Raw genomic sequence first — 12,280 nt, forward strand, 5'->3', positions numbered from 1 at the left:
AAAAATATTTGTCTTGGAAATGTATTCAAGTAAGAGTAATAAGTACCAAAGAAATCTAATACTCAAGTAAAGTACAAATCCTCTGGATATGTACTTAAGTACAGTACTCAAGTAAATTTACTCCGTTACTGTCCACCACTGATTACTTCTATGTTGCTTTTCATATGTGGGTATATGCCTATATAAATATACACAAAAGGATTTTAAACTGTCTTTCCTCTGCTGAATTATTAATATATCCTGATGGGAGTAATTTGTGTAATTATTGCACAAACTTCTTTCTATTAAAATGCATACAATATGATAGGTGGGGGGGGGCACACATTTGAGAAAGAGAACACAGCTGATCATCATAGTCTAATTTAAGTCTGCATGTACTATTATTATTATGCATCCGTTTGCCCAATTAATACATGCAGTAACCTACAGTTGTCATTGCTGTACATTATTATTATTATTAAGTCTTACTCTAATACATTTTACACTAATATTGGGCGAAATATATACTATAATGTAACCAGACTACAATTATAGTACTTGCATTGATGCATTTGATGAGTTGTTTTTTTTTTTGGTTGTTACACCAATATGGCCATTTAAAGTTTAAATACCAGCTGTAGAGATTAAATTAACATAAATTATGAATTACAATGACTATCAAACAATTAGTTTGGGTGACACTACAACGTAGTATGGTGCCTACCGCAGGTTTAACTTTTGTGTTAAGAAAACCTTTTATAAATAAAACAACTGTTCATGTTAGGGACTCGCTAGCATGTTGCTGATGCTCCACGGTTAACAACGAGAACGCGCATCAGACAGTGTGTGACGTAGGACGTAACTCCGCCCTATGACTGAAACACCTGTAGTAAAGGGACTCCCGTGTCTGCCATGGATCTATAATAATAACTGGATCGGACGTCAAAAATGGCCGCCCATTCATTTCAATGCATTCTGCTCAGCCAGCGCATCCGCCGAAAAAATCTCTGACTTCCGGGTTTACTTCCGCATACAGCGGCCCATAGAGCATGCGCAGTTGAGTCACCTCCCATGATGCTCTGGGGCCTCCCATCATGCCCCGGGGCAATGCCGCGAATATTAATATAATATGTATTAATATAATATATTAATTAATGTATATTATTACATGTATAGCATTACATATATTATTAATGTATTAATATAATATAATTATATAATATATATTAATATAAAACATCCGTGGAATGCACGGACACGGCTGTGACGTCAGCCGTGACGTCACGCCCAGAAAGAGACTTTTCTTTTACTTTTCTGGCCGTTATAAAACATTTTTGACGGATATAAAGTCCATGACTTAAAAATATAGAATACAAAGATTAGTAATTGCCGGGGATTACAGCTGGAGGTTCCTGTGAACAGTTTTAGAGGCTTCTCTTTTACTATTGCGGTCTATGGGAAAAAAGCTTTCTGGGCCGCATGGGATTTTTGGTTGCAATACCGCGGTTGGCCACTGGAAAAAATCGGCGCGCCTTCTGACTGCCAGACCCGGGGGCTGGTGTCTGCGCAGCACTTAGCAACCAAACACCGCTGCATTGCATTGTGGGCAGTTTCTGCTTAGCTAGTGTCCATCAATCCAGACTAATAAATGAGTATGGATAGCGCTTACTATTGTGTATGTACTAATGTTTAAGACGCACTAAAAAATCTCACATATTGTTTTTGCAAATTCATTAGGGTAGACGCAGCTAATGAAGAGAAAATTTCTACTTATTTTAAGAAAAAAATGAGTACAGAGTGAGAGAAAGAGCCGGCTTAGTGAGGAGGAAAAAGAGGAGGATGGTATATCAGTAGGCGTTTCTTTAAGTATTTCTCAGCCTGTATACTACAACACAGTGGCGTAGGTAGAAATTCTTTTTGGGTGGGCCAGGACAAAAATGGGTGGGCCATATTGTCCCAGAAAAAGCGGACTTATGAAAACTTTTAAGCAGAAAACATTACAAACATGCCTGACGCAGGTGCTTCCAGTCCACAAAACCCTCCCTCGCAAGGTGGGCCGTCAGCTCCGCTGGGGAAATGTCTGCACATTTTACAGAAAATCGCGTCCTTGTTTAATCTGTATTCCAACGAAGAAAACGGTACATACCACTTTGATGAGAAGCATCTTGATTTTCCATTCTTGACTGTGGAAATACACCCAAACTTGGCTGTTAGGTGGTTTATCAATTGCGGATAAAGCGAGGGGTACCACAGGTTGACCGGTGTTCGGTCGATTTCTGCTGCTTTGTCGAAAAATGCTACCGCCACATAAACCGATAGCATCTGTCTATCGATTTTTGCTACCCTATCAAAATATGCTACCTAATGGTTTTCTACCTTTGTAGAGCAACAATTTTACTGTGTTTTATTCCCTAGCCCACTTCCTTTCCCCCCAAGTGGTCCTTGTCGCTTTCCAGCCCGTCATTGTAAATAAGAATGTGTTCTTAATGACCTGCCTGGTTAAATAAAGGTGAATGACTGAATGAATATCAAATAAAGTGATAGAATTGTTTTTTTTTCCCCTCTTTATCGTATAACGTTCACAAAGTGTAATGCAATTCATGTCATGGGTAGTGTATTTTGAAGGATCAAATACTCAACATCCCATATTATCCATTTTAAATCAATATTTCAGGGGTAGCATAATTTGATAGTTTTGATATTTTATATTATTTTATATATATTTTGATATTCTTTTATATATATTTTGATATTCTTTTATATATATTTTGATATTCTTTTATATATATTTTGATATTCTTACAGCCGAGGTTTGCAGACAGACCGGGATCCGAGCCAGGGTGATGGACCGGGATGAGAACCAGGATCAGATCCAGGACCGGGATGAGAACCAGGACTCGGAGATGGACGGGGATGAGAACCAGGACTCGGAGATGGACCGGGATGAGAACCAGGACCAGATCCAGGACCGGGATGATAACCAGGACTCGGAGATGGACGGGGATGAGAACCAGGACTCGGAGATGGACCGGGATGAGAACCAGGACTCGGAGATGGACAGGGATGAGAACCAGGACTCGGAGATGGACCGGGATGAGAACCAGGACTCGGAGATGGACGGGGATGAGAACCAGGACTCGGAGTCCAGCAGCAGGACCAAAGCGGGATCTTCCTCCGCTGGTCTGCAGGTCAGTGTTCAGGTCCACCGGTGCGTCCGAAATGCCATACTAAACAGTACTGTATATACTCAAAAAGTATACTTAAGTTCGGCACACTTTTGAATAAATATCAGTAGTATGCATTAATTCAGACGTACTACTCAGAGCCACACAGCACTTCCTGCCGTTGGGAGGTGGGGTTGTTACCATGGCAGCAGCAGCAGCAGCAGCAGCAGCAGCGCTCCACTCTTTCCTGTTTATCCTGGCCCAAACAAGATTACATTATATAATATTATTATATACGAATTTTATCATTTTATTATATTAATATTATATAATAATATTATTATGCTTAATAATATACTTATGACATATACGTATAGTTTCTGCTTAGCTAGTGTCCATCAATCCATACTAATAAATGAGTATGGATAGCGCATACTATTGTGTACGTACTAATGTTCATATTATGCTCATTAGGGTGGAAGTATGGAATTTAGGATTTCTGTGTGTGTGTGTGTGTGTGTGTGTGTGTGTGTGTGTGTGTGTGTGTGTGTGTGTGTGTGTGTGTGTGTGTGTGTGTGTGTGTGTGTGTGTGTGTGTGTGTGTATGTATGTATTTTTTCAAAAACTTAATCTACAGTTTTGTTTTTCTTTTGCCATCTTTTTCCTTCAAGATTATTTTGTGACCCAAACCATATTTATCACCAAGAGCTAGAGAACTGCAATGCTCACTGGCGTCCGTGCGTTCAGTATGCTCTGCCGACTGTTTACCTTTGGAGAATACCCACTTGGAGAATACGCACGTGGGTGACTCCTGATTGCATTGGCTGACAGGAATTATCAACCCTTCTTTCAAAAGTTTACAGCCAATAGAAGAGAGAGGCGGTCTCCAAAATAAAATCAGCCAATGGGTTTTTCTAATAATTTGACCCACAGGAAATTACACACAGAGGCACCACTCATATAGGGGGGGTCCAATAATAAAAAACAGGAGTGAGTCCAGGGGAAATGGTTTCAGTATAACTCAAAACAATGGATTAACCAGTAACAGACGTTTCATTCGGATTAAATCAAGTTATCAACACAAAACAGCAAGGGTAAGACAACATGCATAGCCGTGATCTAATAATTTAATATAATAATTAATAATTATTGTGTATTACTATAATTAATGATCTAATAACAATTGTAACCAATGTTATGTGGTTTTCCATCACAAGCGTTAATCACTGCACAATTCACGTGGAATATGTATTTACTTTTTTAATCTTAAAGGAATTTTTACCAGGTGATAGCACAAAAAGAGATGTATATTTGTATATGTTATTCATACAATTAGGGTTAAGGGCCTTGCTCAGGGGTCCAAGCTGGTTCATCTTGGTTGCCATTCCGGGGATTGAACCTGGTCCTCCAGACCCAAGCCCACCTCTGTAGCCACTAGACTACCACGCCTCATAAGCCACGTATATTATTTAATGTTGTTGATCATGTTCTCAATACCGTATTGGCCCAAATTGGTCCGAATATAAGAGTGTTTTTTGCATTGAAATAAGACTGAAAAAGTGGGGGTCGTCTTACATTTGGGGTCTAGACATTATACCCATTCACAACGCTAGATGGCGCCAGATATCTTTAAAGCCAATGCTGAACTTAACTCCCCAGGCCAAAGCGAACCCCTGTCATGAAGAAGAAAAATAAAATAACGGTAGCACGAAGAAGAAAAATAAAAAATAGCAGTAAGAAAGAAAAGAGACGAAAATAAGAGAAGAGATAACAGAAAATGGTGAAATGTAGCGACAATCTGGAGAAAAGTGGGTGGAAGATCGGCAGGTTACCCGTCAGCTGAGGAGAAGTTATGATGCAAACTTCAAGATGATGATTTGAATGAGGCAAAATAACATGCTTTTTCTCTCGAATATGTTGTTATAATCATTTGTTTCAGATGTACTGTAATTATTTTCTGTATAAAAAATTGAATTTGGTGTTCAAAAGGTCTTTTTTCAAACTTGAGTCTTGAAAAAAAGGGGGTTGTTTTATAATCAGGGTCGTCTTATATTCGGGCCAATACGGTACTTCTCAGTCTGCCTGTATTGATGTTTCTCCTGAGGCATGTGAAAGGTTTCTTAAGTTTTTTGTGGACAAGGTGACTCATACTCATTCTGCCACCTGTCTTTTACCCTTCGGTGTCTGTTCCTTGTTCTGCTGTTTTCTGACCAGTTTGAACCTGTGACGTTCATGTTTATATGGGATAATGGGTCATCTGAAGCCCCCTGCTCCCCCACTGATCCTGTCCCACCTCGATTGTTTAAAGAAATAATTTCTATTCTGGGACCATCAGTGCTCTTATTCATGGCAGACTGTTCTCAGGATTTAAACATGCAATAGTTCAACCACTGATTTAAAAAACCTGGACTTGGTCACACTGTCCTTTCAGATTATAGGTCTATTTCCAAGTTTCCTTTTCTCTCAAAGATTTTGGAGAAGGTTGTTTATGGTCAAATGTTTATGGTCAACTGAACGAAGTCATCTTTTCCTTAATGAAAAAAAGATAGTTATCACCAGTCGGCTGGATTATTGTAACACCTTGTACGTTGGTGTTAGTCAGTCCAGCCTGTCTCGTCTTCAGCTGGTGCAAAATGATGCTGCACGGATTTTAACAAGAACACGAAAGAGAGAGCACATTACTCCTGTTTTATGCTCACTGCATTAAAATCCTTTTATCTGTTTTTATATCTCTAAATGGTCTTGCCCTGCCCTACCTCTCTGAGCTGCTGCATTTACACTCTCCTTCTAGGTCACTCAGATCAGCTGACCAAGGTATAATATGACCCAGCCCTAATTTGCTAGTTTGCTGTTGTAGCCCCCAAATTGTGGAATGTGTTACCAGTAAATAACAGACAGTCCTCTTTCTTGGCCATTTTAAAATCATTTCTCAAGACCCACCTTTTGTGCCAGGTTTTTAACCCAGTATGAGATGTTTAACTTATTTTAATTTCTTTTAATTATTTTTTATCTTAATCTTATTTATTTCATTCTTAACCTGTTAACCCCTAGGGATTTTGGAGGCGAATTTCACCTAAACAAGCCTATCCAAATTAAATCAACAATATCCTCAATTATAATTATAAGGACAATATGCATAATATTGGTCTCAATGGATAGGTAAGAACTCACAGCATACATTTCCAGTGTCAGAAAAAATGTGAATGTTCACATGCATGAGCAAATTGTGACAAGCCAAAGAAAAAGAAAATTTAATGTTTTTGAATTTGTCTTTTAGTGGTGCAAAGTTTATTTTATGTTCAGCACTTTGGTCCGTGCATGCTGTTTTTAAAGTGCTTCATAAATTAAGTTGGCTTGGCATTTCTTATACAACGACATCTGCAATCTGACTCACACCAACCAGCTGAATCATCCTAACCTCTAACAATCCTATTTCTTCTCTTCCTCCTTTCTTTCTATGGACTGATTTCTTATTTTTTTACACGTTTGTCGCACTTAAATGTTTCAGATCATCAAACAAATTTAAATATTAGGCAAAGATAACACAAGTAAACACAAAATGCAGTTTTTAAATGAAGATTTTTATTATTAAGGGGAAAGGAAAATCCAAACCTACATGGCCCTGTGTGAAAAAGTGATTGCACCCTAAACCTAATAACTGGTTGGGCCCTTAGCAGCAACAACTGCAATCAAGCGTTAGCGATAACTAGCAATGAGTCTTTTCCAGCTGTGGAGGAATTTTGGCCCACTCATCTTTGCAGAATTGCTGTAATTCAGCCACATTGGAGGGTTTTCGAGCATGAACCACCTTTTTAAGGTCATGCCACAGCATCTCAATGGGATTCAGGTGGGGACTTTGACTAGGCCACTCCAGAGTCTTCATTTAGTTTTTCTTAAGCCATTCAGAGGTGGACTTGCTGGTGTGTTTTGGATCATCGTCCTGCTGCAGAACCCAAGTGGCTTCAGCTTGAGGTCACGAACAGATAGCCGGACATTCTCCTTCAGGAATTTTTGGTAGACGGCAGAATTCATGGTTCCATTTACCACAGCAAGTCTTCCAGGTCCTGAAGCAGCAGAACAGCCCCAGACCATCACACTACCACCACTGTGTTTTACTGTTGCTATGATGTTCCTTTTTCTGAAATGCCGTGTTACTTTTACACCAGGTGTAATGGGACATACACCTTCCAAAAAGTTCAACTTTTGTCTTTTCAGTCCACAAAGTATTTTTCCAAAAGTCTTGGGGATCATCAAGATGTTTTCTGGCAAAAACTGAGACGAGCGTTTATGTTCTTTTGGCTCAGCAGTGGTTTTGGTCTTGGAACTCTGTCGTGCAGCCATTTTTGCCAGTCTCTTATTTATGGTGGAGTCATGAACAGAGACCTTAATTGAGGCAAGTGAGGCCTGCAGGTCTTTGGATGTTGTTCTGGGGTCTTTTCTGACTCTTGGATGAGTCGTCGATTGGTCGGCCGGCCTCCTGGGAAGGTTCACCACTGTTCCATGTTTTCTCCATTTGTGGATAAAGGCTCTCACTGTGGTTCGCTGGAGTCCCAAAGCTTTAGAAATGGCTTTGTAACCTTTTCCAGACTGATAGATCTCAATTACTTTGTTTCTCATTTGTTCCTGACTGTCTTTGGATGGCAGCATGATGTCTAGCTTTTGAGGATCTTTTGGTCTACTTCACTTTGTCAGGCAGCTCCTATTTAAGTGATTTATTGATTGAGAACAGGCAGTAATCAGGCCTGGGTGTGGCTGGAGAAATTGAAATCAGCTTTCCAAAGATGTGATAAACCACAGTTAATTTATGTTTTAAAAGGGGAGGGCAATCACTTTTTTACACAGGGCTATGTAGCTTTGGATTTTTTTATCCTAATAATAAAAACCTTCATTTAAAAACTGAATTTTGTGTTTACTTGTGTTATCTTTGTCTTATATTTAAATTTGTTTGAAAACCTGAAACATTTAAGTGTGACAAACATGCAAAAAAAAAAAAAAAAGAAATCAGGAAGGGGGCAAACACTTTTTCACACAACTGTATGTAAGTGTCATTAATTATGTAATAAACACAGTAGTTCATGTTCAATATTATGTTTAATATAAATAGTTCATGAATGGGTTTTGAATGTGTGTTTCAGCAGCTTTCAAATTTTACACTTATTACATAGATGTATAAGAAGTCTCATCTGAAGGTGTGGTACTGTTTAGAACTTGTAACAAAATATGTTTAACATTAGTCCTCAGAAGATAAACTTAATTGTCTCACAGGAAAGAACCTGACAGGCAGCACTTGATTGAAAGTGAAAAGGCTTTTGATAATGCATCCAAGATAATGTAAGTCATCTTCTCTGTTACAGAATCATAAAGGAAGACCCAAAAGACACTGCTGTGATGATTGCAAGCAAGTCTTCACCACTTCAGCAAACCTGAAGATCCATAGGAGAACTCACACTGGTGATAAACCGTACAGCTGTGATCAGTGTGGAGCGGCTTTTGGCCGACAAGGTCACCTAACGAGACACCAACGTATTCACACTGGAGACAAGCCTTACAAATGTGATCAGTGTGGAGCGGCTTTTACCACATCAAGTAGTCTAAGAGTCCACCAACGTATTCACACTGGAGACAAGCCTTACAAATGTGATCAGTGTGGAGCGGCTTTTGCCCGACAAAATACCCTAACCACACACCAACGTATTCACACTGGAGACAAGCCATACAGATGTGATCAGTGTGGAGCGGCTTTTGCCCGACAAGATACCCTAACCACACACCAACGTATTCACACTGGAGACAAGCCTTACAAATGTGATCAGTGTGGAACGGCTTTTACCACATCAAGTAGTCTAAGAGTCCACCAACGTATTCACACTGGAGACAAGTCATACCAATGCGATCAGTGTGGAGTACGTTTTTCCACATCAAGTAAGCTTACGAGACACCAACGTATTCACACTACATAAAAAGTGTAAATTTCTTATCAGTGCTGATATCATTTAGTTTGAAAGTTCAGTTCAAATGCACCAATTTAGTTTAGTTAATTTAGTTTGAAAGAAGTTTGTGTTTGTGTTTAGTTGTTGTTCATGTGTAGTTTAGGCATAGGAATTTAGTTTTTTTAGTTTTGTTTCACGATCTTTGTAAATAAATTTGGATTAATTTGAATGAGAGAAGTTGCTTGTGTTTATTTTATCCATATTTGTCACAGCTGCTGGTTGCAAAGGTCTGTGCTCAGACTCCTTCCTTCACTGTTATTCTGTAACACCCCCCCGGGCAACAGGCTGGCACGTAGGGAATAACAGCTACTTTCAGACCCATTTTGCTGTTTAGTTATTATTTCCTGATAAGTCAGGTGGTGCCCTGTATTCATCGTCTTTATTAGTTATTAATAACTATCGTAAGACAATTATTAATAACCTTCTAATAACTGAACCAGCACTGACACCAGCCCCGCTCCTCAGTGTCCACATGCAGGACAGTAGCTCTCAAGGACCAGGTTTGGACACTCCTGGTTTAGGACTTTATACGCAAATAACAGTTTTGACTTTGATTGTAGATGTTCTGGAGAACCCATGAAGGGAGGCCAACACAAGAGAGATGGTTTCTTACTGGTTCCTGTCAGCACTCGCGCTGCTGCTTTGATCAAATCTAAATCCAGACCTTCACCCAGTGAGGATCTTCAGGACGGGCTGAAGAAGACTTTGCACATCAGTCCCACTCCCCCATCATCAACACAACATTTGGTGGAAATGTAAATGCAGCTCTGGATGGAAATGAATGTTTAGATACATGATGATCTGACTGAAACAAGGACATGGTCACATGACAACTAAAGGAAGTCCAAATAAATATTAGAGTGAGACACCAGTTTGGTCCAGTTTATTGATACTGAATAAATGAAGCTTGTAAAACAGACATAACTGTTGATGAGACAGTGAGACAAAATTAAGACTTATTAAAAAACTCAATGCAATCAACAGTTCCAGATATAAAAGACCAGATTCTACCATCAGAGTACAAATGAAGGGTAGAGCAGAGAAAGAAGAAAAGTGATCAACAAGTGTTCCTGCTGAACAACTACGTCTAATGTGACTGAACATCCAACTGTCCACTTCCTGTCAGCAGCTGGACAACCGGACGTCCTCCAGGTATTTTATCCTCTATTTGGGTTTGGGGATGCGGCTGCAGAGACTGCTGGGGTCACTGTTGGTTGGTTTTGATCCTCACAGCAGAATAAGTCACCACATCTTCTTCCTCCTTGACCTGAAATGAACAAACCAGAAACGTCACGATTCATCAGAAATCCTGCTTATCAGCCAGTGTAATCACCTGTTCTTCTATATTTACTTACATTTCTCTTAGCAATCGGCCACAACAGCACTGAAAACCCTGTTGCCATTTCCGACATCCTATCTGTGTGAAGCGGAGTTTTCTGCAGTGACGGCAACCAAAACTAAACCACAGAGTAGAATGGACACAAGCAACACACTTCGGTGTCATTGTCTCCCATTACCCCTAGATAAGACCATCTCATCATTATTATATTTACAATATACCAGTGATCATCAACTGGCTAAAATGCCTTCAGTTTTGTAATGAAATGGAAAAAATACATACAGTATTAACAATAAATTTGATTTTCATTTAATTTTTATTTGAGGATTCGGCCCCCTAGGTGACTGTCCGGTAAAATTCTGTCCCTCTGACAAATATAGTCGGTGACCCCTGCTGTAGATCATGGCATCTTACTGAACAGGTTAGAGTAGAAGGTTGAGGGAATCTTCTCACAACTGCTACCGGGACTCCTACAACAACCCAAGAATGTTGCATTAAAATAAAATAATGAGGTTGTCATAATGAAAAAACAGATTCCAGCCATTAAAAGTCCTAAAATGAATGAATGAATGAATGAATGAATTCATATCAAACATGTATATAAAAAATAAAAATAAACAGTAACATCTTCATATGCACATAGGTTCGAAAAAGGAGTAGGAAGAAGTATACACTGTTGGAGAAATGCATGTATATATATATTAATCACTTAACAAACTAGCTGACCTTAAAGTCTGCAGCCAAGTGGAAAAATTACTCAATCACGCTTGTGAAATCAGTTTTATGACCTTTATGTACTCGTTTCTGTCTTGTCTGGAATAACAAGCTCAGCACTTTTGCCTAACTCCTGTGTGAAAAGAATACGCCCATGTAACTGAATAAATTCGAGCTGTGAGAGAAGCTCATTCGGAGTTGAGTGGAGACACTTCAGTACTCTGATCTCTCCGAAGGGGCTCACTCCCCTTTTGCAAAAGCTGAAAACTTTGAAATCGTGTCTGGTTCTCAATTCTTTGTAGGTTAACACGAAATAAACCCAACATACACTTTTTCCTAGTTCCTACCCCTTTATAACTCTGAATTTACATTATTGCTATTAGTATATCTACACAATATCCATATAAATATAGTCTATATAAATACTACGTAAACATGCCTATTACTACATAATTATCCATATAAGTATATAGAAAATATAAATATTACATAAGTATTATATAAATATATAGAAAATACAAATATTATATAAATCTATATAAATATATACTATATAAACCACATCAATATCCATATAAATATATATGTGCTATGATGTCGTAGGGCTGTCTTGGTTGACACGCCTCTGAGACATTGCATGGAGGAAGGGGACAGTACCGCTGGAGTGGGAAACCGGGGTGGTGGTCCCTCTGTTTAAAAAGGGGGACCGGAGAGTGTGTTCCAACTATAGGGGGGATCACACTTCTCAGCCTCCCCGGGAAAGTCTACGCCAGGGTACTGGAGAGGAGAATACGGCCGATAGTTGAACCTCGGATTCAGGAGGAACAATGCGGTTTTCGTCCCGGTCGTGGAACACTGGACCACCTCTACACCCTCCGCAGGGTGCTCGAGGGTTCATGGGAATTTGCCCAACCAGTCTACATGTGTTTTGTGGATCTGGAGAAGGCATTTGACTGTGTCCCTCGTGCCATTCTGTGGGGGGTGCTCAGTGATTGTAGGTTTCGGGACCCTCTATTAAGGGCTGTCCGGTCTCTGTATGATCGGAGCAGGAGTTTGGTTTGCATTGCCGGCAGTAAGTCAGACTTGTTCCTGGTG

General features: G+C 39.5%; 1 protein-coding gene across 1 annotated transcript; it reads left to right on the top strand.

The window, feature by feature from the left end:
* The first annotated feature begins 3,092 nt into the window (after nucleotides 1-3,092).
* LOC133447397 (zinc finger protein 239-like) lies at nucleotides 3,093-10,408 on the top strand. Its single transcript, XM_061726069.1, has 3 exons — nucleotides 3,093-3,167; nucleotides 8,497-9,045; nucleotides 10,259-10,408. The coding sequence occupies exons 1-3, from the start codon at nucleotides 3,093-3,095 to the stop codon at nucleotides 10,406-10,408; spliced, it is 774 nt and encodes a 257-aa protein (XP_061582053.1).
* The last annotated feature ends 1,872 nt before the right edge of the window (nucleotides 10,409-12,280 follow it).

This window comes from Cololabis saira, chromosome 7 (assembly GCF_033807715.1).
Source record: "Cololabis saira isolate AMF1-May2022 chromosome 7, fColSai1.1, whole genome shotgun sequence".
NCBI classification, from domain to species: Eukaryota; Metazoa; Chordata; class Actinopteri; order Beloniformes; family Belonidae; genus Cololabis; species Cololabis saira.

Excerpts from the sequence above, each read along its gene's own strand:
- LOC133447397 (XM_061726069.1), top strand. The coding sequence starts at position 3,093 with ATGGACGGGGATGAGAACCAGGACTCGGAGTCCAGCAGCAGGACCAAA. Across the intron at positions 3,168-8,496 it reads CTTCCTCCGCTGGTCTGCAG|AATCATAAAGGAAGACCCAA; the intron begins GTCAGTGTTCAG and ends TCTCTGTTACAG. Across the intron at positions 9,046-10,258 it reads ACCAATGCGATCAGTGTGGA|CAGCTGGACAACCGGACGTC; the intron begins GTACGTTTTTCC and ends ACTTCCTGTCAG.